The sequence below is a fragment of the Andrena cerasifolii genome, chromosome 16, assembly GCF_050908995.1.
Source record: "Andrena cerasifolii isolate SP2316 chromosome 16, iyAndCera1_principal, whole genome shotgun sequence".
Classification (NCBI taxonomy): domain Eukaryota; kingdom Metazoa; phylum Arthropoda; class Insecta; order Hymenoptera; family Andrenidae; genus Andrena; species Andrena cerasifolii.
Genome location: NC_135133.1, coordinates 10,694,050 through 10,721,497, shown reverse-complemented (window position 1 = coordinate 10,721,497; position 27,448 = coordinate 10,694,050). Strand labels below are relative to the sequence as shown.

General features: G+C 54.1%; 2 protein-coding genes across 3 annotated transcripts in view; both read left to right on the top strand.

Moving 5' to 3' along the window:
- Positions 1 to 27,448, top strand: part of Rpl30 (ribosomal protein L30) — a 191,866-nt gene that overhangs the window by 78,510 nt on the left and 85,908 nt on the right. The window lies entirely within an intron of this gene.
- LOC143377571 (uncharacterized) overlaps positions 1 to 27,448 on the top strand; it is a 137,841-nt gene that overhangs the window by 89,092 nt on the left and 21,301 nt on the right. Inside the window, exon 3 of the mRNA XM_076828999.1 lies at positions 14,345 to 14,412. Coding sequence (XP_076685114.1) covers positions 14,345 to 14,412 — 68 coding nt within the window. The remainder of the gene's footprint in view (positions 1 to 14,344; positions 14,413 to 27,448) is intronic.

Genomic DNA, 27,448 nt, shown 5'->3' with positions numbered 1-27,448 from the left:
AACACCTAATTGCAGATCCGATGCGATCTAATAATTATTCCGGTCGTAATTGTACCGAACCGGCTAACGTTGCCCCGAATGTTTCCGGAATAATTCATCACGCGATTACGAAAACCGTCCGTTAAACGGCCAGGCTAATGCCTTCTTAAGTGGGGAAATTGGAGAATGAAATATCGCTGGGAAAGGTGGAAAACCGATCCTCGGACAGAAGGTAGTAGTGGTCTCTGCTCGCGAGCGACGCGTCAGGCTGGAACGCCGCGGAATACGGTTTTTGAGCGAGCGTGACTTTCCTCGTTCCCACGGGACCCGTTGGGCCCGACTTTTGTCCCATGATCGAGCGACGCGGCGGACTCGGCACGCCGCAGGAGAACCCGAGCATCCTTCGAGCGGACGAGGCCGGACGTTCGCGCACGCACTCATGACGAACAAGACGACAGGCACGTAGAACCGAGGCTTCTACGTGGATGGTACAGTCCCCGCCAGCAATTCCTGCCCCGTCTCCGGTCCATTGTTCGCTACCAGCCCCTCGCTTTACGCAGTGTTTACGAATATTCCTTGTATACTTAAGCAGCACAGAAGCTCGCTGATAAGAATCGAAGCGGTCTCGTTTACGGTTATCCACGTGGACGGAACCACGAAACTTTCCAGAGGAGAAAATACGTGTCTGCTGGAAACTCAGTCGGCTGAGGAAAATAGGCCGACGAGAAATATCCCCGTCGGGATGATTTGTCGTCGTAGAAATCCGCTCGGAACACGGTCGCGACACGGCTATTTCCTCTCCCAACGTTAAATTGCCTGGCGATTAGTTCGCGCTTACGAACCGTCCGTTTATAGTTCTCTCGTTAACTCGTCGCTTTTAATTGCTCGAGATCGGGCGCGCTACCGGCGCGGCGCGCAGCTCCAAAACCGTGCGCTCCCTCGGCCAGTTAATTTACGGATCTTAAGCACGCTGCACGGCTGGCTAACCGGTAATTTAGCCCTGCATAAAATTAAGATTTTATGCCCGGGACAGCCATACAGTCATCATTTTTACGTTATCCTCGTTAATCGCACCGCGAGAGCAACACACCGTCCCTGCGGACTCGTCATTGACGGCGGGGACTGTACGCGCGTGATGATAATATAGGGAGGAGCGTACAAAGCCGGGCCACCGTCTACGTGACACACGTATCTACGTGGGTGCTGGGCATTTTACGAGTTTCGGTGCTCTTGGAAGGAAAGAAAGCTCTGATCGTGGGCCGCGGGCTTCTCTCCGGCAACATGCTCGCGCTACCATCTCGTTTCGGATCTGCCGTCAGATTTTTATCGACGCGCAGGAGCTTCGGCTGCCCGCCATTGTCCTTGCACGCTCCCTGTGTTCCTGCCTGCGGCTAATTAATAATTTCCATGAAAAATCGCTCTTAGACCGCCGCTCGCGGTTTCATCCGTTCGCGAGCGGCGAGCGAAAGAAACGCTTTCTTTTTATTCTCGATTCGTAAATCACTCGAGTCAGCCAATTAAGACTGACAATGCGTGGCGGAGCGGCGCGTCGGCCAGCGCCACTAAATTAGAAGAAATTCAGACGCCTCGGTAACAATTTCTCTTAACGATACCCGGAAGAATCGGCTGGCGCGCGAGCGCGTGTACGCGAGACCGACTTGTATCGCGTGACAAATGCGTGCCGCTCGCGATAACCGCATTCTCCCATTTCGCGGTTAGTCCCTGCGGTTCCCGCGTCGCGCCGCGTCGAGGAAACGTGGTCACTGCCGCCGCAAGCCCGCGCAACCTCGTCACGCGAGTATCAATTAGGCAAACACACAAGAATGTCCGTTTATAACGTGCGGCACGAAACTACGCCGAGTGTCGATTGCTCGGCGAAATGTTTGTAAGGAGATTTGGTTAACGCCTCGCGATCGATGTCCACGGCGGCTGATTTTTCGCCCTTCCCAATTTTTTGTCGCGTCTCGTCGCAGCAGCACTTTTGGGGTCTCGCCTCTTCCGCTCGTTAGCCGGAGAGAGTCGGGGCTTATGCTAATTTTAAGCAGTCCCCCCTCAGTGGCCCCCTCAGTCGATTCTTTCCTAAAGCTATTAGGCGATCATCTCGGATAATCCCGCGATTCCGGGTTTACTCGGGACACGACTTTTCTAAGTTTTCTTCCTCCGCGCCCCCGACTGCTCGTCCAAAGCCGGCTGCTCCGCTCGCGTACCCCTGCTTTTTTTTTCCCGCCACCGGACGTATATTTTCGCCCGTCCCCGCGAACGGGGTAAGACCCAGGATTACGTCGCCGGGATGTACCGACGTGTTCGACGGAGAAGCGCTAAAGACCTCCGTGGAAACGTAAGCCGGACGGCCGTGCCACGAGACGAACGGTGCTGGCGGGCTTTTCGCGACGAAGAAGGAACCACGATTTCATCGCTGTCCAGCTAATGACTGGTGTTTAATCTGTGCTCCGAGGAACCGCCGTGGTTTTAAGTAATTTAACGGTAATAGAGACTCAAGGGTGGCTCGGTTGCTCGTTCGGACGACTACCTGGCCGGTCAGGTGCAACTTTCCCTCGATGCGCCTCCTGAGGATGCACCTGCTCCGGTGTCGAGCAGGCTGGCTCGCTTTATAGAGCGGAGCTTCTATCGTTGATCTATCAAATTGGCCCCGCAGATAAGAAATTGGGGGAACCGACGAGAGGGCATCCGTGACGGAACAACCCCGGCTGTTACTCGGTCTCCGTCACCCTGTCGTCCCGCTCCGAATTCACCAATCTCACCTGCTTGCCACGCTAAATGTGCTGCTCTCTCTCTCTCTCTCTCTCTCTCTCTCTCTCTCTCTCTCTCCTGGTTCCGGGGCTATCGTCGACATCGTAACACTAGGATGTCCTCTCTCATCGGCGACATATCGCAGGGGCGAGTCGTTAACGACTTTTTATCCCCTCGAGCTTTTTCCTCCTTTGATGCGGTGGATAACCGGCAGAAATAACACGCGCTTTTATCTCGTTCCGACACGGCGCGGTGACCCGATCCGAACTCGATCGCAGTAGTTAGTAGTAGTCTCGCCGTCAGACAAACAGTTTCGGCGCACAAAGGCTCCGCGATACCGCTGCTAATAGATCCAAGGGGATTGTTATAAAACTTGGTCGCGCGATATTCAAATGAACCAGCGAACTTCCCTCGGAACGAGACTCATAGTCAGAGTTAGGTAAATCCGGCCGTCGAGTCTCGCGGCCTCTCTTTCAGCCTGCGTTTCGCTGTCGCTCCAAAACCGCTCGATCCCTCTGGTTCCTCCGCGCAGCTTCGCGTGGTCCTATTAGCAAAGGCTCGGAGGTTCGTTGGCCATTTTTCTCGCGGGTCCAACGGGAACGTGAAAAGATAGAGGAGGCGAAAAGCGTGGAGGGAGCGAGCGAGAGGCCGGTGGCTGGAGCTCGGAGCAACAACGAGGACGCCCGACGTGGGATAATAACTTGATTACGCGGCGTGTTTTATCGAAAAATCATAAAGCAATTAATAACGTTCATTAGAGACGAGAGCGCCAGCCCGCGCGATAGCAATTCCGTTTGATAGGTAATTAGACGAGGGAGCGGGTAATTGCGTTAATTGAGACCGAGAGCAAGCGCGTTGGAACGTTGCGCAAAGCTTGGCCAGATATATGGAACCGTTCCGTTCCACACGCACGTTGCCGTGGTCTCTCTAATCGCTCTAATCGCAGTTCTTCTTGCTGCAAATAACTTTGGCTTCGAAGACGGCGGTGGAGCTCGTCTCGAGCCTACCGACGCGTACCTCGTTTAGAAAATCGCCTTTCATGGAAAAAGCGTTTCGCAACGTCCGTACGGTCGACTCGCGCGCGTTTCTTCGGGGAAAAAGAATGTTTTTTCAGCTTAAAGGGCCTTGCCCCCGCTCAAAATCAGCGAACTGTTGGCCAATCCAGGGAAATGGCAACCGCTTACTCGAGGACAGATCTATCGCCACCGATTCTCCCGCGATCCTTAAAGGGCATCAATAGGCAAGGATACCACTGGCTGGCGCGAACGCACGCGTCCGAGTGTCTTGAATGAAACGCGCGGGAATTTAGCGCGTCTCCGAAGATATATAGCGCCGGAGGACGGGATATATTTCACGGTAGGCTAGATCTTAACGATCGAGCGACTGTTCGCACGGGGAACGGTCGTCCCTTAATGCGATCCTTAACGATTTATCGCAGGGACTCTCGGCCTCCACCTGCTGTCCTTCGCGAAGCCTCGGGTTCATGGGTCACGCGCCGCCTTGGTGACACCGAGGTTGGGGCAACGTACGCGATGGAAGGGCCGCGACGCGTAGACACTTGCTACCACGACATCCTGGACATCTGCCGGTCTCTCGAGCCTCTCCTTGTCCTCTTCGTCTCGCTCTTTCCCCATTATTTCACTTCCGCTTCTTTTTTTTTTCTCGCTGGAGGACGTCGCGCAATAATGCTGCTACCGTCGGCATAATACAGCCGTAAGCCCTTCCGATATTTGCCATTTTATGTAACGTCTTCGTGCACGCGGCGAGGCTCATATTAAAGCGAAGCAAGAAATACGGCTAGCCGTGGCTGCAAGTGCGTATCGCCGGGACCGAAAGAATTACGAAGGAACCTCCATCCTTTCGATGCCCTCGCGCCGCGATTAATTCGCGACCACTCGACCGCCTACCGAGCTCGCGGCTTCATCGCGGCCAGATCGGGATTCCGTGTGAATCTAGCGTCGCGATCAGGAATACGATCGAGACCCGAGACATAAACGCAGGCTGCGCAGAGGGAATGCTGGTCGCGCGAGCGAGCCCGGTTTGCGCGGGATAGATAGCTTATGGCTTTATGGGGGGGAAAAGAAAGAGCCCGAAGCCTGGCTTTATGTAATACCGGTTGTTATTGAAGGCAGAGTATCGCGCGTGGTTGGTTCTCGCGTTGCGCCGCGATAACGAAGCGCTCCTCCTGGCAACGCTCTGGAGGAAAGAAGAGAGAGACAAGTATCCAATTAAAGGCAGGGTGGAATAGTTTTGCGCTATCTTATATCGGGTCGCGGGACGTATCGGCGAAAACGGCCAAGAAACTCGTGTTTAACATAACCAGAATCGTTATGACTCAATCGGCCCGGCCATAATTGGCGCTATCGGGGATGCATATCGGTCGTGACACGGGCCCGACAAATTCCGCGGAAGGCTGATAATCTCGGGAGCGTGCTCTATTATTAATATTAAACTATCTGATCGACCGATCGGGAATACATTTACATTAATAAAGGAGCCCGGCGTTACACCACGGGACAAGGTTATCCGCGATTATCCCGCTTGATCCGGGCCGGCCCGTCCTCCCGAAGACGCGTTAATTGAACCCTCGATTAATTAGCAGCGGACGGTTGACGTCGAACGCGCGATCGCCGAGCTAGAAAGTAGCTGGAAAGATATGGAAATGCAAAAGAGCGAACGCCGTGGCGGCCTGCCTTTCGGCCGTCGCGTCGCTGGCTCCGTAAACGTTTACACGGGTATCAATTACTCGAGCCACTGTTACACCACAATTATTCACATAAATATGAATACAATATACATACGAAACGCGTTCCCGTGGCTCCGATGCAACGATTTATTTCCAGCCGGCTAATTTGCGGGTCAGCGCGATGATGTCGTTGGACAAATAGTACCTACCTCGGGTAAGAAACGAACGATCGGTATATTCCGCTTCGATGACTATTGAATAATACAGCACGATAACTGTCCACCGTTCCGGACATTTATCCCAGTATCTAGCGCGCTCTCAAACATTTCCGCGAACCGAATCCAACGCGATCGAAGATAAAAGTCTTGTATAATGCGCGGAGGGAAATTATGTCGGCCCGGAGAGAAGAATCGCAGCCGAAACGAAAGTCTCGGTAGGGATGGTCCGGCGGGCATTAATTTTCTACCGTTGTCACCGGCAGGGACATGCGTATTCATGAGACACAGCGAGGCTTATAAACGTCGGGCTATTAGCGATACGATTAAAATGTGCATTTCTCGGCGTTGTTTTAAACGCAACCCCGCCCAGGAGCTCCGACCCGTAACTCTGGCCACGACGTACGCGCGCGGCCAGCCTATTTCACCAGCGCTCGCCGTGTTTTATTTCCCTATTCCGCTTCCCTGTTTTATCTACCGGAAGAAATAATAATCCAGCCGCCTCGTCCTCAAGCCCGGTTTAATCCGTTGGCTCTGCCTTCCGAATTAATTCCGCTTTTTACCATTTTACACGGCACGGATTTCACCGGGCGCCGTCCAAGTTCAGAACGGCGGTGGGCTGTATCGAGAGCTTTGACGGCTCGCGAATCTCCTTTGTCCGAGGATATCAGGGGATATGGAATGTGGCGTGCGTCTTGGACGAAATGTCTACGAGCTTGTCCTGTCCGCTTGACCGAGAAAAAAATAGCGAAGCGGCTGGATCCTCGACAGAGATCGACGCGCATATCCGGCAGCGTGGCTGTGCATTCTGTGCAACTGCACCGTGGACACGGAGGAAAGCCAGACGGCCCGGCCCCCCTGTCCGCATCGTTGCAAAACGGATGCATTTCGGATGCAGCTGCGAGTTCGTTAGAGCGTCTAACGCGCGTGTGCGAGCCCGAATTGTTTATGCGCGCTGAATGTGGCCGCCACTGCCGCCGTCGAGGCCGCGGAGCGCCACGTACGCGTATCAGAGAGCGATGAATATGCATACCTTAATTCGCGGGGCTAATTGAATAATTTGTAAAACGCGGCAACCCGGGCCAGGCCTGACCGGGACGGGCCAGGACGGAACGGGACGGGCCGCGACCTTTTTGCATTCCCAGCAGGTCGCTGGCCGGCCACTCCGTCCAAGCAGAATGATATCCTTACGGTGGCGAACTTCACCTGGTATGGCTAGCTCGCCTAAAATGCGGTTTGGCACCCGTCGGTGCTCGGGGAACGCGATGCTCCGTCCGTCCCTTCCCACCGCAGGGCAACGCGTGCCCTCTCTTGGGCCGATGGCGATTCTATTTGTCAGGAAAGTCGTTCCCCTTTTTCTACCATCCGCGACGAATTCGTGTCATACTTTGGCATTTCACGTTTTTGCATAGGTGGCTTCTCCACGGGTGTCAGAATCTCCCGATGCAACAGCCCACAGTGGCCGTTTCACGATGTCTTTATCGAGTTTATCAACTCACCCGGATAAACTACTTTGCGGATTGCAAATTGTCCGGCAATCGAAAGGACGGGGCCTGCGGATGATCTCTATCCCTTGGGAAGAGTAGCCAGAGTAGGAGAAGAGGGGGTGAGGGAGGCCGATGTGGTTCGTGGGCCTATTCCCCCCGTTAGCTGATGAATGGGCCCAAGGCCCTCCTTACTTATGCGATGCGTGCCCCCGACGGCATACATCACTGCCAGCTAACGTTTTTACGGGGCACGATGCGAGCAAGAGAATATGATTACGCGCGTTAACATTCCTGGAATATCGTTGGTCCGCGGTCGTTGCGTCCAAGGATCCGTCGGCCATTCGTCTTTTCCACGGAGGAATCGCGGCCAGGCGGAGGCAGTGTCTGTGTATCAGATCGGGTAGGTGGTTCGATTTCGCGCAACGGAACGCGCGTGAATCATGTGAATCACGCCCGTCGCCGCGGACATATCTCTCGCCTAGATTCCTCCCACGACTTTATTGCGCGTGAAATTGGCGAACGGCCGCTCGACGGTGCCTCGGGCTCCAGACGCGAACGCATAAATTCCGTAATTAACTGGCAATTATGATAATCGGTCGACAGCCAGGATAGCGTGTGCTCCTTCCTCGTTCCAGCCTGATCGCTGATTATCGTCGCGATCACCGGCGCTGCGCGGCGTCTGGCGTGAATCCGACAGGGAGCTAAGCGACCTCTGCCGAAGGAACCAGGCTAGATGGAAGACGGGGATTACCGGCGATATGTCGGCAAGTCGACGTGACAACCGTAATCCCCGGCTCCCTGTCGTGGATTCGAAGGAAATCAGTTGTCGTACCATCGACGATTTAACGACAAAGGCTTGGAAGCAAGCACGAATAACCGAAGTTGGCTGTCATAGGGTTCCTCGGAGGCGCTGCAAAGGCTACCAACGATTCTCTCCGCTCCGTTTCTCTCTGCTTCCCTCTGCTGCCCTCTCTGTCGCTTCGCGTCGCTCGTCCCCGAAGGGAGAGAGACGCCAGCCTGCCAGAGGTCCTTTGATCCTCGGCATTCGGTGTCGGCAAACAGGAACTCCGCTGGTGAACGCAGCCACCGCGCTTTAATACCTCATGCAAATTTTAGGAAAAGGGTGCCCCATACGCCCGCGTCCCAGCTCCACCCCCAGCGACTCCTCATCCTACTCGTCCTTCTCGCTTTCCTTCGCCTCATACTCCGCCACCCCAATGATAGCCCGCTATATTGCTTTTCGAACAAATCGTTATCCGGTTCGTGCGCTTTGCCTTTTCGTATCAGGAAATCAAAGGCAAGGGGATAGCTTCGGCCTCTGCGGTTCCTGTTGCCCTTCGCGAGCGTTGGTAACACGTTACTTGCATCTTGTCGCGCGAGGGCTGTAGGTGGCTGCGTCGTCATTCGCGGTGCGAGCTCCTCGCGAGACCCGGACCTGGTGGTGAGTCTCCTCTCCCCCTGGGTATCCCCTCGCCCTCTCTCGTGCCCTCCTCCGACGGAATTGTTCTTTTCGGCACCACCACGTGACTCTGTTCCTCTTTCTTCTCCTCTTGGTTGGCCAACAGTTTACACCGGTCGATATACATACAATGCGGTGCAGCGCAATGCCAGATCAAACGTAGGTGCGACCGACCATCCTTCTTTTTTCGGGGCCCACGAGCGGGTCTGCCACGGGGAATTTATTCTCAGTGAATTACAGGTTCGGGCTCGTCAGCCGGCATATCGTCGCGGGAACATGCCCGCCCGATTGTCGTCGTTCGCCTCGCGAACGCGAGGGTTTCGCTTCTGACTGGGATGCTTAATTGTCCGTAGGTTGTTGGTAGACCAGACCGGTCGCGATTTACGAATGTAAATTACAGCGTCGATGGCGTTGACGAGTGAGAAAAATGGCCCAAGTATCGTTGCAGCCCGCGGAGGGTGTCAATTATGACGAAGGGGTCAGATCGCCTGGACGCTGGCTCTATTATTGGGCGAGCTTTTATTTCTACAGCGAAGGTTATCGATCGGGCGCAATTGGCAAAACGTATCCTCATTTGCGAGAAGATAATTTTGCTGGGGCATACACCCCGGGTGGTTTTGGAAGTTTCGTGGTTTGGGAAGTGTCCATCGGCGAGCTCGACGGCTGGCTCTACCTATAGGTATATTTGTCTACGCACTCATGCCCCAAAGCCGTTCGTTCCAACCAACGAACCGCATAATCCTTGACGAGAGAACCTCGTCAATCACGGCCCCGATGCGCCAGCTAGACGAATCGATACGAATTTATCCGCGGCTACTCCCGCGGACGCTTTCATCGTTGATTCGCTCTCGTCCGGATCACGAAGTCGATGAATCGAGCACGCTTTTCGACGTCGAGCGCTCTTGTGTTTCGACCGATCGTTCGTTCCCACGATTTCGGGTTCCGCGAGCGAAAAAAACAACGCGCAAGTTTCGACCGTCACGGCTTGACAACATTGGCTAGGAGGAATAGGTGTACCAAAATTCTGAGAATAGGTATTTTACGGGAGGAAAGAGGATTGGAGCTGCGCGAGATTCGAGGTCGAGAAGGAGATTCGGAAGACGGCAGATGTGCTATTGATCGCTGGACGCGTTCATCATTCGCGTTTCGTAACGGCGCGCCTGGAGGAAGTGAAAATCTGGCGTGGAAATCGGTGGAAAAGCATTCGGTTGGCAAAGGGAGGACTCTGCTCGCGGAGGAGAGCAAACGAATCTCCGTGGAGGTGGTCCGTGGATCAAGGTGGGTACCAGAAGGGTACCGAAGGACGTCGGAGGAAGCATGGAGTCCTCCGCTGGGCGCGGGTATCTTTTTTGCACCGCGAAATGGCCCAGAGAATGTCATCCAATGAGGGTGAAGTAAAGGGAAAACAAGTAAAATAATGATAAAAGGCGGAGCCCGCGGCGTGATTTGATTGGTCGAGATATCGCCGGCGTTCGAGTCAACCCGCAAAGAAGAGGGGGTTGTCCTCTCCTTTCTCTCTCCTCGTCTTCCTCCCTCAGCCTGCCTCTCTCTCTCTCGCTCTCTTTTTCTCGTTCCTCCTCTCCGCTTCTCTCCACCACACCTTTGTCCCGCTTTTCTCTCTCGATCCTCTTTCCGTCTCCTTTACGTCCATCTCGTTCCACCCGCTACGTATGCTCGTGCTCGCACGCGCGTACACACACCTAACATCGGCTTACTTTATTCAGCTCTCTCTCTCTCTCTCTCTCTTCCTCCCTCCGTGGGTCCATGCTCCGTGATCGTGTCCTGACTCTGGCAGAACCATCGGCTCCCTTCCCTCGCCACATCTTTCCGCCTTCTTCGCTCTCGTTTTCTTCGTCATCATCGTCTCCTCCTCCCCTTCTGCTTCTCTTCTTCCAGCTCTTCGCTCTCCCGCGAGAACTCCAGTATACTTTATGTCGTATAAATAGGTGCGACGACTGCCTGTGGGATCCACGTGAAATATAGATCCGCGATAAAGCCTGGAAAACTGGATTTCGACCTGGACCCGGCATCTCTCCTACGTATAATTGTATACCAAGGAGATTCTCGCCTCGTTCGTCAAGGCGGAAGAGTAACCGGTCGCGGAACCATATGCGAGAGGCATAGGTCAAAGGGATGATTAGCGTGGCGAAAATTCGGCGGCCGTCACGTGTTCCGAGGGGCGGTTTCGTGGCGGAAAAGTATATTGACTCGTGATACGCCATCTGTGCGGAGGAGGCACCCTCCAGGCATTATTGGCAAAATTAATAAGCCCCGAGATCGGTCGCGGTAGGCCGGAATGGGAAGAGCGGTTAATTCTGGCTTTACTCACCGATGTTGGCGGATTAGAAACCTTTCCAAACGAATGGAAATTGTTTGCTCGACGAACGCGAGACGGAGAGAACGGGAGAGGAAGAGGGAACCTAACGACGAGGGGGGGGCAGGATCGACACAAGCTCGCCACAAGCGGGTATCCTAAAGAAGCATCGGTCATAAATTATTGCGGCCTGCCGATGAATTCGATTGCCGTAATCTCGAATAGTCATTACGGCGCATTAAGCGAGACAAGTTCTCCAAATAAGCATCGGGGAAGGTTCACCGATTAATTGCCGCCGGTAATTTGTCGTCCGCCGAGATTTATCGCCGTTCTATCCGTAATGTATTCCCTTGTTCTCGTTAGATCCATGCTTTTTGCTCTGCCTCTTTAGGGGAAAAATCGCCTGTTACACGTGTTCGTGTACCAGCCACGTTCCCAACATCGTTAGATTACGCGAAACAATTATAACGAACACGCTCGGCGAATCTATTACCGAAGTAAGGCTGGAGGAGCTCTCTACGGCCAATTTAGCGTGGGTAACTTCTCGACAGCGCGGACGCGAGGAATTTTTCGGACTGAGAACTTTTTTAACCCGCGACACTCGAACCTCCAGCCTTTCTTTTCCCCCTGCAGGAACGAGTACACGCTTGGGCGCGTGCTCCAAGGGCGAGCCAGCTCGCGGAGCGGAGCCGAGCCGAAAATTAACGCCACCGCGAATCAAGACGACAATGTGATTCATCAGTTAAATCCGCGTGCATAATCCTTTACACAGCGTCCGATCCCCGTCCACTGACGTACCGAGCGTGGATGATGGAGCAAGGGGAGGCGCGGCGGAGGAGAAACGGGGCTGACGATGGTGGTTGGTTCTGTCAGCAGGGACTACGAATTATAATCACAGTTGTGGTTCATGTGGCCTAGGGGGGTGGGTCGGGTGGACGATAGAGGAGGAGGAAGAGCAGGAGGTGGAGGAGGACGACGACGACGCTCGTCCGCTCGAGGGGATGGAAAAGGGTGTATTTACCCAGCAACGGTATACACCGGCGCCACCGAGGACGGACCTAGATGGAAATCTGCGGCATTCAGAGGCACTGGCCAAGAAAATTGGCTGACAACATTTCGCACGGGCGTCGAATTGCCGATCCCGGTCCCCTTCCTGGACAGGAGGCCTCCGCGTTCAACGATATTTACGCCGGACGAGCCCGACCAGCCCGACGCGTCGTTCTAATCGCGCCAGCCATTCGTCTTTCTTTTCCTTCCCGGATACGGTTTAACGGTGCAAAACCAGACGCATCGCGATCGTCGTGCTTACGGACCCGAACGTCTCGAGAAAGTATCGGATTAGGACTTTAACCCCCACAGTTTCAACCAGATTGCCACCTCTGGCCACTAACTCGCTAAATAACTTATCAGTTGCGTCGCATCGTAACGCCACCGAGTCCCGAGTAGACCGCGATCCACGATCTCAGAGAAGAATCGAAATTGGATTAGCGTTCGCCGCCCTGAAAGTGACAGACCAGCTAACAAGGAAGGCCTCGGCGCGGCAGTATCGGATGGATGCCGCATTTGTTCCGAGCAAGAGGCTCGGAGGCGTTTCCGATGAGAAGCCCTAATGACCGCCTCGTGCCGACAACCGTCGAATCCCGGCCAAATAAATCCGGCTTGATTGAATCATTGTTGAGCGAAACCGCGTTAAATACCCGTGAAATTAACCCGGAGGATCCGTGCGTGGCACGCGATCACCGATTGGCTCGAGGGTATCGCTTTTAAAGTGCCATTAGAGGGCCTGGTTCTCCGCTCCGAAACCATTGATTAATGACTTGTCCGCGATCACGGCATCCTTCCTCGCCAGCGTAGCTCACGGAGGCAGACTACTCGCAGGTTTCCCGTTTTCGTTTTATTCGCTCGGCGCTAATCGGATTAAGGGCTCGGTAAACAAACACCTCTGTCGAAATAAATATCGTTGGCTGCTGGAAGGGACCGGGAGCAACCCTTGGTTACTCCGGGTCGGAGTTTGCCACGTAAACCTGTCCCGTCGCGTCCTTTTCAATTCTTTCTCCCTTTCTGCCTTCCTCCCTCTCTGCCGCACGGCAATTCCAACTTCGTGGCAAGGTCGGCGTACGTTAGGGTGAGCGGTGATGGCGCGGACATATGGGAGCACCATGTGGTCACCACCGTATCGTTGTACGCGAACGGAGAATCGAACCCCCGGCAAAGCGACCGCAAGAGATGACGGGGACGCCGGAGAGGAGGCCGCAGATTCACAACGGGTCCGACGGCTAAACGCTCGCCGCAATTTGTAGCAATTTGTTAAGTAGCTGGGTCAGAACATTACCTATATTGCGTTTACTCCCCTTGACCGGAAGATATACGGGGGGGGGGGGCATGGGCAGATTTATCGTTGCTGCGGACGGGATAGATCGCCGGAGAGGAGCCACGACCTCGGCTCGCGATCAATTCCTGAGAGGCGATAAACGTTGCGCCAATGTCTTTGCGAATTCTCGGGGAAACGCGGCGGAAGAAGGAGGAAGATTCTTCGAGGAAAAGAGCTGGGACTCCGTTGCTCGGGCTCGATAATTCGATGCACAAGTTTTCACCGACCCGTCGCCGATGAGAAGCGGATATAAGCTGCGCAGTGGAAAAACAACGTTTCGCGCGGGCGAGCGAGGAGAAAGAGAAAAAGGAATCCGATGTAACGCAAAGATTCCGTGAAATCGAGGTTCCGGGGCTCGCAGACAATTTAAATCGTAGGTAAACGTCGAGGGAGCTCGTTTCATCCCCCCCGACGAGGCGCGGCACAGCACTGCGGCCTTATCGAAGTCTCCGCTCTTTGGCGAGGACTCTCGTCGGCCGCTGTTCGTGCGGACTGCCGAACCGAGGGCGAGACGAGATTCGGGACGAGAGCGAAACGACTTCGGTCTTTCGTGGATGCTTTTAGTCGATGAGTTTCGCTTCCCTGCATCCCGTTTCGCTTTCGTCTCGTTCTCTGCCGCCGCGGTCCTGGCCTAACCCTGCTTTCTCATCCATATGTAACAGTCGCCTGGTATTAATGACAGGGGGAGAGAGAGAGGAAGAGAGACCGAGCACGACATGTTAGCTTCTTTATCCCAGCAGCCCTCTTTCTCTCTCCCGCTCTCTTCTTCCTCCTTCGTTTCCTCCGACAGTTACACGCTACCTATTGCGGTTTTATCGTGGTCTTTTCGTTATCTGATAAATAGAATGGAATTATTTGTCCGTCGTTTGTTCGGCCATCACGTCACGATGTTTCGCGATCGGCAATAAGTTATCGGGAACGGCCAAGCCTTCGAACCTCACAGCGAAGAGTTTTCGTCTATTTAGTAAAAACCCCGCGGCGAATCTAGAGCACGCTTCAGCATCTGTCGTGATGTTTTTCCGCGTTTTTATGGCAAGTCCATCTCGAAACTCTTACGTGACAGTGTGCCTCTTTTGTTGCAGGTGGAAGCAGATATTCGGTCCTTGGACTGGGAGGAAGAGAAAAAGAAGACTTCGCATTGGCAGCGGTGGTAAGATCGTAAATCACGTATAACGGCGTAGCTTGTAAAACCTAATTGAGCTAGTAGCAAAATCACGTTTCAAGAGACACGCGGTTTACATTCCTATCCGCGAAATAAATATTCATGCGCGCATTACATTATGCTCGGTCTGGCTACCTCGCAAAAAGAATTACCTATATCCGTTCGCCGATTGTTTTTCGTGGAAGACGGTCCTCTGCCTCATCGATTGGAGTAATGATGATTTCACGGATGAATAAGTAGAAATCGATACCTCTATCACGAATCACGGCTTAGCTTACCCCGAGATACCTAAACGATCTTCTCAAGAATCGGGGCGAAAACAATTTGGTGCGTCGATGAATATCATAAGTAGGTACAGTGACGAATGCTAAAGGGGAAAACCGTTTGTTCGGCATTTTCCTAACTGGCGTGGAATACTCGAAGCCTCTCGCAGCTGAGCGGAGGAATACCTGAATGGTATCGGCGGCCTTTGTAACCGACTCGGGCATATGTCAGAATTAATGACAATGAGCGGCTCAGGTTGAAGGTTGAAGAGGACCGGCCAGACCTCGGACACCCGGGGCAGTTTTTCAAGCGTTCGTAAAGTGCTTGATAAAGAGCCGGCAATCGGTTAGCCTTTTTAACCGAGGTGCGATGACGGCCACTTACCTGCAGCCCGGTGGCACTCGGACGACCGCCGACAATGAGATGAAAAGACCAGGAAGAGGATCAGGGGGGGGATGCAGCGAACGTGTACGTAAGCATACACGCGTTTGTCCCGTTCAATGCTGCCCATCCGTCGGCATCAGTTACGGTCTCTCGCTACACCTCCGAGGAATTCATTTTTTCTCACCTCTGCTCGGCCGGGTCGTTGAAATCTCTGAAAGGTGTAGCATGTATCTGGAGCATATAGACGTCTAACGTCTCCCTCTTACTCCCGGGACACTAGGATTTAACGGGCTCTTGCTTAGGCGCCATTTGCTTGGGATTTTTAAGCGGCAACTGGCATAAGGTTCCATTAACAGCTAAGTAGGAGCGATTCGATTCGTGCTTCTGGTAAATGCTCCCAGTGCGGCAGTTAGTCGCGTGTAAATTGTCGGCTGCAGCTCCCGTCGAGCTCTCCGTCTCTCTCTCTCGTTTTTGCACGAGCGTTAACCGTACAAATTACACGAGCCTAGGACCCCACTGGTATATCCCCGAGTAGCGGGCACAGAATGCTCCGTGCCCCGCGGGTTGCTCGGTGACGAGAGGAGAGAGACAGAGAGACAGAGTTAGAGGAAGAGAGCGAGTCAAGATTCGAACATGTGGCATCATTTGTTACGTGCAAAGTGGGGTTCGCCCGTTGGGCCATGGGTTATCTAAGCTCGCTTAAACGCGCCCACGTAACCGGAAAACCAATGGGCGCAAAGGAACGAGGCGAGCCAGTGAAGCATGTAAACGACTCGACGGCTCCTGTCACGGTATCCTAAACTTACGTGCAGGAGCTGATCGAGGGAGGGACAGAGGCGGTTGTTCGTCGGGGGTCTTGGACAGTTGCGAAAGAAAAGGTTATCAGCTGGCCAGAGAACTGGAGTTTTGACATAGGACGGTGGCTAGAGAGAAGAATCGGACAGGGAGCGCGTGGCAGAGTCACGGATACTCGATGGGGATCTCGGTTTCCGTGGACATATGGTCAGCCGTGGCTTGCCGTGACAAAAAAGCGCTACAGAAACGGCGACAGAAGTTGGGAGTGTCGGCGAGCGATATATCAGGGCTTAAACTGTCCCGTCGTACCGGGCATGTCCTACCAGCAACGCGCTCCTCCGCACCCTGTCCGACCGACTGGATGGTCGGCTGGCTGGTTAGCTGGTTCGCTGGTTGGCTGGTGCACGTATGGCATTGCGTTCAACAGGGGTGCTGGCATTAGTTAATAGTACCGCTCTGCCAGATCGGGGACGCGCTAATGCAAAAGGGAAAGAGAGAGGATCCTCTCCGCGCCGGATAAAGGCTGGCCGTCTAACCGAATGCGGTTTCCAATCTGTTGGGTTTTTACGCCTCGAGTCTAATGGGGAGGATTATCAGCCCGATTTCACCGATTCCGGGGAATCTGCTGCGGCCACCTGATTCGCTAGTTGTCGGCGTGGGTCAGCCACCCCATCGAAATAACTACATTCAATTACGCGGTCGCGATTCTCGCGAGATGTCGCAAGAAATTGTCCGCAGCCTTTCCCGGGCTGCATTCGCGAGAGAGCTGGGGCCAATTTGCGAGGTCGTTGAAAAATCTCCGGCGAGGCAGAGGCGCGCGTTAGGCCGAGATGCGCGTAAAGGCAAAGCTAATCAGACGCCAAGTCCACTTCTTGTCGCCGGAGAAACTTCATTACGCATTCAGCTTGCCGTCGGGATTATCATATCCGGAGGATCCTTTGACGAGGAACCTCGATCCCCGGCGGAGGACACGAAAAATATAAAACTCGAAGAATCCAGGCGCCTACGTCTCCGGCGGGCGAGCTACCAGAAACGACAAACGACTTTCAGTTAGAAGGGCAAAGCTCGTCCTCGTCGAGCGGGCGCGCGCAATGAATAAAAATCGTTTGAAGTATCGCTAGCTGCAAATTAACGCATAATCGTCAAACGTAATGAGCGGCGACGCCAGCATCGTCGTCCTGACGTACGCGAGGCTGGCCCGTACAACTCGGCCCTCCATCCTGCTCCGGGAAACTTTGATTATTTTTATAATAACTTTGGCGCGCGACTTGGCGCCGTCCTCGCGCTTCATCCCGCTAGAGTTCCTCGTCGTCGTGGGCGCACCTGCGACCTGCGACCCGAGACCTGTCGAATTAACGAGACCGAGTGCTGACGATCGGAACGTGTCCGTCCGATCCGATCGTCTGTCAGAGCTCAGCGAAGCGGAAGGAACGGGTGGCCGTTTAAATGCTTGTCCCTGCCGACGGGCAAGGGAAACGGATGAAAGAATCGGTGAAAGAGAGGTTGCTTTTTCCACGGTGCTTACGCAACCCTTGCCCGATGCCCGGGCACGCGGTATCAATTAATTCCGTCCATATACTATATATAGGTAGATCTGGGCGCGAGTATAGGAGAGGAATGGAGCATTGTAAGTTGTAAGCGGGCCGAGGCCGCTTTCTCGGTGACTAGGCTCTCTCGGCTACGCCTCGACCGACGGCCACGCTCGTTTTCTCTTCTGACGGCACGTGCCGTGCACAATGCCACCGAGTGACTCCCGTGCACGACTTGCCGGCATCATCGACTCGATCGACATGCTCTCGCGCCCTTTTCGCCCTTCTCGCTCTGCTCGCCCTTCCCGTCCGCGCGCCCACCCCTCGTCGAAATACCGAAAGCAAATACCACCGTCGATATCGCGCAGCAAAAAGCATTTATTCCCGATTCTTTCCTCGTACTTTCACTCCTATCTTTTGTCCTCCGTTTAGCCCCGACATATATCCCAGCTTTGTCTCTCCTGGCCGTGGTGGAACGGCCTGTGGGCGGGTCTGTCCCACGCGCTCTCCTCCACCGTGTATGTACGCGGCATCGCCCGTTTTTATTGCTCCCCGGAAATTAATGAGATCGCGAGGCGATACGCCGGTTACGCGCGACGCCGACGCGGTGTCTTTGAGCCGAGCTCCCAGAGAACGCGAGGGGGTGTTTTTCACGGGTCCTCGTATCGTATACTCGCGTTTCAGGTTTCACCGTCGCGCCGTGCGGGGCCATTCAGTATGGAGTTAGGTTTTCCCGTGGTTCTTGCTGGATTTCGTGGATTTTCGATGCGTCGAATACTCATCGACTTCTTCTAGACGGGATCGGGAGTAGGGCTGCCATGTTTGGTCGAGGACCAAAGAACAAGAGGGGGTTCCATCTGCATTCTGAATTTCGAGGAACAACCTCCGACTCGTATTTGGGAAGAAGGGATGGGATCCATTAGCCGTTCTCATCGGCCGCGCTCTCGATTCCGAGCAGAATCATCGTCGCTCATTCGTCACGATTGGTCAAGCCGTCGAGACGGTGATTTGCGGTTCCTACGATCCTGAGCGGAATCGACGTTGCCCTCCTGAAATCGGAAGCAGGGGGCCGAGGGTTCGCAACCACGCGCCGGCTCGATCACGCGTGAGAGACGCTCGCCGGGTAGTATCGCGATGATGAATCGGGGAATCGAAGGCTCGAGGCTGCGTGAAAACGCAGCCGAAGAGTTCGTGCATCGCGCTCGCGATACATCTGGCGGTGCGGCCGGAGAAACCGCAAAGAAATCTTCTGTCGGGGGGTAGGGCAAAGGCGTGGCTGATGGATGAAGATCGATGCCGTGTACGCGACGCATCGTGCACCACCCTCCCGATGTCGTTACACCTCATATCCTCCCCCGTCGACTTAATATCTTTCGACACGTGCACGGATCCCGCGCAGGAGACGCGCCAGGTGCTTTCTTGGATTTACTCCTTGCCTGCGAGGAGCATGCTCCACCGAGGAGTCTTTTTCCCCAAATACCCTTTGATAGGAGACTTCGAATCGTTACGATGCATCGCTGAGCAGAGAAACAGTAATATCTTGGAGGAGCAGGCGCATTGATAGAATACACGCTATTACGCGCGAAAAAGGTGCATAAATTGCCAAAGTTTCTGGCGGAGCGGAGGAAGCCACCCAGGGGAATGGTATTTGGTCGAGGGTGGTGAAAACAGCCGGCTTTCCACGGAGAATCAAGTTGTCTTTTCTTTCTCCCTTTCGTATGCTCGACTTTTTTTCGATAAACTGCAGTTCCACCAACTTCGAACCCACACGTGGGAATATGGTCGTCAAGCTGTTTCTGCCAAACTTCCACTCTCCTCCGTTCAGCGTTTTTCTCCCCCGTCCCGTACTTTAATCCGTGCAAAAAGGAATGCATCAGGATATCGCGAAACGACAAATGTCGCGTGGCATCGCCGCCACTGTCCAAGTATTATCTTCCCATCCCAAATAATCGTTGCTTCGTGCTCGTTCCGCCATAGCGGAACGTTCTCGCAAGCATCGTCGATCGAGGAGGATCTAAATCCACGAGGAGATCCCAGCGTTTAGGTCGAGGAAGCTGTCAGAGCGCGATTATTGATGGCGCGCATTGATGACCGACGTGAAAGAGCGCTGACCGCTGTCTTGATCGTTGGCAGCGCTCGCTAACGCGAATATAATGCCGACCTTTTCCCTCATAAGGGAGTCCGACAATACAACTTTCAGTTTCGGCCGAAGGGTGAAGCTCTCCTCCCCCTCCCCTCCGCTTCTCTTTATCATCTCTCCCTTTCTGGTGGCAACGTGTTACCGTATCGCCGGGACACGTCTCGTCGACGAGTCGTCCTCGTCGCCTACGACGTCGGCCTTCTAGTCGACGCGGTTGTCGTCTCGCGAACACATCGGAGGTAATGGCGTGTGCCCTTTCGAAAGCCCTCCGTTACGGACGATTTTGCCCCGCGTAGACATAATTTATCACTTTCCAGTGAAGTTTCGAGGCTCCTCTCGACACCCTTCCCCAAGGCTGCCGGCGAGAACAGAGGGGAGGAAACGAGCCGTGGACCTTTATCTATCATAAAGACCACCCCGCGTTAAGAATGTACCATTCCGGTCAATTGTACCCGATATCCCTATAATTATAATTGACGGCGAGTCACTCGCTAGAAAGCAGCGGAACGTATCCGTGAAAGTTACCCCTAGGATCCTCGGTCAAACGTTTCTCTCCGAGGCGTCGGCGTCGAATGGGAAGACGATCCCGTATTCATGAGCCACGGGGGTGAAATGGAAAAAAAAGAAGTTGAAGCGGATCCCGTTAGCCAGGAATATCGGTCCGTCATTGAAAGCGGATGCTGGCAAACAAAGCTGACGCAAAGAACGCGCACGTGTGTTTGCCGGTACCCGCGGCGCGGTGCGGCTCGCCGCCCTGCGAGAGGTCCGCTCGCAACGACAGGATCATCTCTCGAGGAAGGAGGAGAGATGGTTTCGGTATCAAACGTAATGGGAAGAGGTTCTCCATCCAAGCCGGTCCACAGGCAGTTCCGAAGGGAATAGGCTGACCCGTTGCGCAAATCCGTAAAGGGGAGTCCGCGACTGCGGAAGGGATCAGGCTGCCACGTGACGAGCGTGTTTGCTGGGTACACAGAGCTCGGTGTTTGGTACACACGGCCTTCGAAGGCACAATGCTCCACGGGCTCCACCAAAACAGCGGCGCGACGCCGGCATAAGCGATATTTGTGTCAGCATAAAGGACCCCCTAAAGCCGTGTTAAAAGAACAACCGTCCCCCGTTCGCGTTCCTCCTTGTCTCTCCCCAGTTCTGCCTCTCTGTCCTCCTCGTGCTCGCCACGATCCCGCCAATAATCGATTCCGGAGCAAAGATGACGCTCGCGGGAGGTAGGAAGGCCGAGTGATCCTTCTAAACTGTAAGAGAATGCGACTGACCCTTATCCGAGTGGTTAATTGCACTTCCTTTACGCGTTGGTATCGCGTAGCAACGAATCTGACTACACCATCGGAATCTGAATGGAGGAACGCGAACATCAAGGTAGTATGTAACAAGATGGGTGCACGTGCCACGGGTTACTTTTCACCCTTGTGTTAATTGCTACTTGGTCGTGAATTAAGAGAGGCTCAGGAGGGAGGTTCTCGCGCGACCGAGTCTGTCGGAAAATGTTATTCGAATAAATGCAATCGGATTAACCGGCAAATGTACAGAGACGTTGGACGGCGACGGTGGCGGCGCGGGATTAATTGGTACAGATAGTCAGGCCAGCGGAAGACTATGACGGCTTAACTAGAGTGCGCTAGCTCCCACGGAGATCGGACACCAGACAATCCTTCCCGGCCGTGTTAGACTTTATACACCTACTCCGATGCGAGGCCAGATACTTTACGTACAGAGGCACGTACACACGTCTGCCGGCCGAGTACACGCGATAAAAATAATAACGGCCGCGATGACATGTTTATTGCGGGTAATTTTACAACGCGCGAACCCCCTTATCTCTGCGGCGTACAAATTTGCAGCGGTTCTGCCAGATAGAATCTGCGGCGCATCCCGCTCGTTAGAATTAGTTGGGCAAACGTCATTCGATGGAAATGAACGGGAGCGAGGAATGTATTGAAAAACTGGAACAAAGTGCGGTTTGTCTTCTTCAATCATCTAGATCCCTATCCGTCGTTATCACGAAGCTCGAGCGGCATGGGAACGGTTTCTTTTAACGGCGGAAAGGCTCGGGCCACCCGCTGCTCGGCCCGAGGAATCGAAACGCGCCCCGAGGGAGGGGGAGAACTGGGTCCGTTTCGCAACGACGCGACGAAAACAATTAAGCTTGTACAAAGTGGAGTGCAAGAACATTCGGAGGTGCTCGACTTCCGTGCGAAAGTGCAGCTGAAAAAAATCCGCTTTCAACGAGGCGGAACCCAAAGAGCGCGCGTGTGCCCCGCGAGGATTTTCAGCTAAACGACCGTTGGCTAATGTTCGCCGTGGACGAAACCTCTTGCACCCGGTTCTCTACGCCGACGACAGTCGCATTAGCCACAGGACGAGGTTACAATGGACCCCTCTGTTTTTCACGCTCTATCGGGATGCCGGAGGGGGACCACCAACCCCCTCGTTCTCTAGCTCCGAACCCCCTACTTAGCGGAGAAGATTTGTGAATCAGACTGTCGCGTGCGAAATAAATAAAAAAAATGATAAACGACGGAATCCTCGGCCCTCTGATGCCGCTTCGACTTGCACGCTGCGTCCGTCAAACGCGCTCCTCTGAAGGGTCATTAAAATCTTCAATTTCCATCGGCTTCGGAACTAGTAACACCTACTCCACTGAGATCACTTTTCCGTGTACTCCGCTCCTTGAGACGCTCTGCCTAAAGTTTCTTTCTGAAAATTCGAAAAAGAGCATCGCGCAGAGTGCTCGCACAGTCTTTCCTCTAAAGTCACCGACGTGCGTTCGACGTGCAGACTGGTTTTGCACCGTCGGGTGTCACGCTAAATCTCTGGCGCATTGTTCGCGCCCCCTCTAGCCGTCACCATTTTCCATTGGCACCCCTCGAGACCCGGGCGCACAGTCAACCTCCACCCCTTATTCCTTCCCCCCCCCCCCCCCCGCGGCTTGACGAGCCTCACCCTAGGATTTCGTGATCGCTCGGCAACGTATATATCCGTCCAATCGGGTCTACGACAGTTACGACCCGCGACCCGTTACACCCCACGCGAGTTTTTCATCGTCCAGCCAAAAATCGTAATAGATTTCGGATGTCTGTAAACGCTGCGAGTTCCAGGGGAGCGAGGAACGACGTGGAAGGATCGTCAGCGGGCAGATCTGACCGTACAGGATCTGATATTCGTTACGTCGGATAAATTATACCCGTCGGAGGTGGGGCAATCGTTTTTGCTAGCCTGACGTTTCAACGCGATATTTCACGCGCCCGCCGCTGCTCAGATACCGTCCGCGATCCTCGCCGATCGGCGTGATTAACGAGAACGATTAATAATTAAGATCCTCGAAGCGGCCTCCCTAAAAAGCCGCGGGCTCCTCTCTCGCTCCGCACCGCCCCGCCGGGAGCAGCGGGTAATGGCAATTTACGCGTCCCACGGGGCCAGATAACTTCATATCTTCCCGGTAATCATTTATTCCCTCAATGGCCACGATATTACCAAATTGAATTAGATAAGCGGCTACATGTATCTTCCACGTACGTGTTGGAGCGCGGGAGGCGCTCGCCGAGGCACGCGTGCACTGTAGCTCGCTCATCAGTCCCGCCCTTTCGTTAATCTTCACGCCCGCACCCGGAACTTTCGCGATCAGACATTACTGGCTGCAGCGTCGCTGACGTTTCTATCAGGAATTTTCCAATCAATAATGGCCCGTGTCAGAAGCTCGACAGAGACGACTGGAGCTGTCCACGGAGAATCACAGCCGGATAGATTGACCCTCCGTCGCTAAATACATCCGTGTGACGTTCGTGGCCAGGGTGCGAGAGACAAGCGGGGCCCGGGCGTTCTCATAAAGGCCTGCGTGGCATCGGACCGCGAACGGGAACGACCATGAAGTCGTCGGTGCTTTCCAAGGGAAATGCATCGGTTCTGCTCCTCCGCTTTCATGATTCTTAATCATCGTTGACACATTACGTCGATTAGTCATCCGTGGAGGATAGAGAAGCGCTCGGACGCCCACGTGGTCGAGCTTGCTCCCTCCAACGATTACTTCGCGAAGTGAACGATCGCCGCCTACCTGTCTCCACCCCGCCTGCTCGATAACCACTTTGCTTTTGCAAATAAATAGACCGGTGAAACGACGATGTTTGTGCAAAGAGAAGGAGACAGATAAATAGCGAGCGGCGCCGCAAGTGCCACCGAAAGTAGCCTGCGCCTCTATTGGCCGGCACGTGGGCCGGAACGCGGAGGATGTTTTGTTACCAGCGTGCGATCCGCGCCACGTGCCGGAGATTAATGTGTTTTGATTTTTAGACTTCGCATTATAGTCGGCGTAAGCCTTCGTAGGCATTGTGAGGACCGTGCGCTCGCACCGCGTCGGGTCGCGTCGCCCAACCACCGCTCTCCATAATAGGCGAGCTGGCAGGAAGCTAGCGCAAATTCTGCAGGATGCCCCGGGGAATGGCAATCGAATCGATCTTTTTCACGTTTCACCCCCCGTGGCTCCTCTATGGCTGCCACCGCGGGGCTATTTATTCGCGGGAAAAGTAAGGAAACGATCCACCCCAACGACTCACGCTCTTCGTTCGTCCGCCGTCGTGCAGCCGAGGCGCAAAGCATCGGGATCACACGATCTCCCGAGGACGCGCGTTGCGACGTTAAATTAACAGCGCGACGTGAAATCGGGAACGAATGTGGCAGACGAGGAGCCAGGTATTCGCACCGTTTCAATTTATCGTTGGTTTTTAACGTTTCAATTTAATTGACGGCCCTCCAGCGACAAAGAGAGAGCCTCGAGAGAGAGAGGCGGAGTAGGAGGAGACGACCCGATTAATTCCTTTGTCGCCTATCTGCCGGGTGGAATAACAAACCTCTTCGGCGGACGGGAGTCGAGAGGATACAAGGACGATAAAATCACGAGGGTCCACGGGATGCCCGGATAAAAAGACTGTAAAGTGAGAGGGATGAGGGCTGGCGGGGAGGAGAGGTCTGGAAAGGGTGGAGGAGGCACTGTGGACCTCCAGCCATCCCTTCATTTCCCAGCATCGGCCGCGCACGTCGGCAGAGGGAGGAATAGCAATTAAAAGTATCTGGCACAATCTTCGTTAAACTTCTTCCTCGTTCTTCGTCGGTGGAGGGAAGGCATTATTAAAACGTGCCGTCGGCTGCAACCGCTACACCTCTCCCCCTGCTCTCACAGATTTCCCTCCCACCCTTCCAGCCTGCACCCTCGCGCGCCGCAAGAACCATCCTGCGTTTTCAACTCTTTTGCATAGAAAATGCCGTGCCACTCCGCCGAATCGGGAGTTGTAAGTATCGCTGTTCAAACACTCCGACGTATTCTTCGAGAACATCGAATTCCGCCGCGCCTGGCTCGCATCCCCTTCTGTATGGAGATCTATCAAAGCTTTGGGCGCGCTTTTTGTCGTTCCTTCCCTATTCTCGAGGCCTGCACAAATCGTCGCGTTAATTCTCGGACCCGTCGATACCGAGCTGCAGTTGCAGTCGAAGGAAACGAAGGGTAGGTACCTATCTAATAGCAGAATTTGTAGCGGGAATCTCGATTATACCGTTGGCTTTCGCGGAAAATAGAAGCTGCGAGACTATAGTGGCTGGAACGGGGAGGGGGGGGGGGGGCGAAACGTCACGACGGAAGCCCCGGTTTATCGAGAATTTTGAGAATGGTAATGCGGAAGCCCGGGAAGAGACAGAGGGAGAAAAGGAAGACGTCGACGCGATGGTCTGGCGAAGCCGAGAGGCTCGTGGAAGGTAAGAAAGGGAGAAGTTCTCAGGGTCTCTCCAAGTAATCCTGCTGCCGGCACGGAGGTCGAGGAATATAGGATGAAAATACCTGGAGTTAGAGAGGTCTTACTTGTCTCACCCTCTTTCCCACCCCCTCGCACCGTCGCCCCAAATAAGACAGAAGTCGTCATATAATTCCACGACTAATGCTCGTCCCTATTAACACCCATCCAACGGGCGATTATTCATCTCCGTGCAACAAAAACCTCGTTAATACCCAGGGGCTCGCGCGTCCAGTGTTTGCACAATTCTTTCGCGTTTCCCATCTTTTACCGGTGGAATTGTTGAAAGTTTGTCGAGCTCCAGATGGCAACCACGCCGTCAGCTTCTCGTGGCCGAGCCTTTCAAGCGAATTTTCACGTTTAACTTGCCTGCGAGTTGATCGACGATTTTACAAGGCTGTCTGAATGAAATTACGGGATGCGGCGAGGGACGAACCAGGCGTAAGTTTATACCGTCGGCGTTACCGTCACCGACGAGGACATTATGTCACAGTTGCTGAGAACTGCTCCCACGTTTACGATTGGCAATAGTGAGAGAAAGCCGCGGCGGTGTCGCTCGATTATTCCGTTAGACTCTCGGAAATTTACCTTGAAACGTGAGAACTTTTCTATGGATTAAGATTTCCATGAACTTTTAACAGCGCAGCTTCGCCAGCTCGGAGCAGTTACGAGGATTCCTGGGCGGCGCGAGGGGCCAAAACAGGAGCGAGCATGTATTTTTTAATGCTCCGGCGGAGATCGCCGGGAAAGAATAAATTAATTAAGAACTAACGACAGCGATCGCTGGCTCGGTAACACCCACTTGGTCGGAACGCATCGTTGGGGACTCGAGATGGAGAAAAGCAAATACCTTCGAGGGGGTGACTGCCAGCTCAGCCGAAGGGAGTGGGTAGCGGAAGAACGAGAAAGAATTCCGTCACGATCTCGTCTGCGCTTGCTTTGTCCCCTGCTTTGATTTCTTCTCTTCGGTACTCCACAGCCGAGAAAGCGAACGGCCGGGAGAAAGGGAGCGGCAGAGAGAGAAGGAGGACGAGGCACGAAATGGAGAGACACAGACGTAAAGAGAAAGATAGAGAGAGAAAGAGGCTTTAGCTGGTTCGGTACCGGGAGAGTGAACGATATTTACATGCGATTTGCATACTAGTTGATCCCTATTGCTTCCATCTCCAACGAGGCAGCAGGGGCGGCGGACCTACACCCGAACCCTCCGTCATGCCGCGCCCTCGTCCTCGTTCTCTTCCTCTTCCTCGTCCTCGTCCTCTTCATCTCGTTTCACGATTCCACGAGTTTTCATCTCTATCTGCTTCTCTCGCCGCGAGTATCTCCACGGAGAACGTTGGAGTTCGCACGTTCTCTCGTGGTGGCGCGTAAGCGAAACCCTTAACGCTAAAGCGAACCGGAGCAGGGCATTCGGCGTTCTTCGAATCCTCCTCTCCTCGTTATCATCGCACGCCTTAATGAAGTGTCCTCTATCCCTCTTTCCCGCTTCGCCTCTGCCTCCCTCCACCTCTTCCCCTCGGCTCTCCTGCACTCCCTCGTTTTCCAGTGTCCGCGCTGACATTTACCTTCCCCGGGAAACCGTCGTGATTCACCCCCTGCTCTACCGATCGCTCTCCTTCGAGTTTGTAAATACGTGGACCAGATAAAGGGCGGGACGAAAAAAAGGGAGCGTCTCGCGGCACGAGGAAGAAAATTGGCAAGCTGTTCGCAGATTTTGGCCCCGGGGAGGAGGATCGGGCGGATTAAACGAGGCTGGCAAACCGACGTAATCAGGTCATATAAATGTGGCTGGCTAATTGCAGATAGTCGGTTTCACGGTAGCGCGCGTTAAGAAGCCGGCAGAAAGGTAAGTCCGGGGTGATCTCGCGTCTCCTGACAGGCGAGGATGAGGAGGGTAGGGGCCTCGCTGGTTTCCTATCTCGCTAGCAAATGGGGAAGCCGAATTAGCCGGGATAATCAAGTCGGCCGAGGGACCGTGGAAGGAGGGCGGTAAAGTTACCGGCGACTAAAGCTTGTTTCTTCTGCGACGTAAAATCTGCTGCCAGGCTCCGCCGGGCGATACGGGCACGCGGCTCGTCGGAGATGCGCAAGTATTAGCTGGGCCGCCTAATATTTTTATG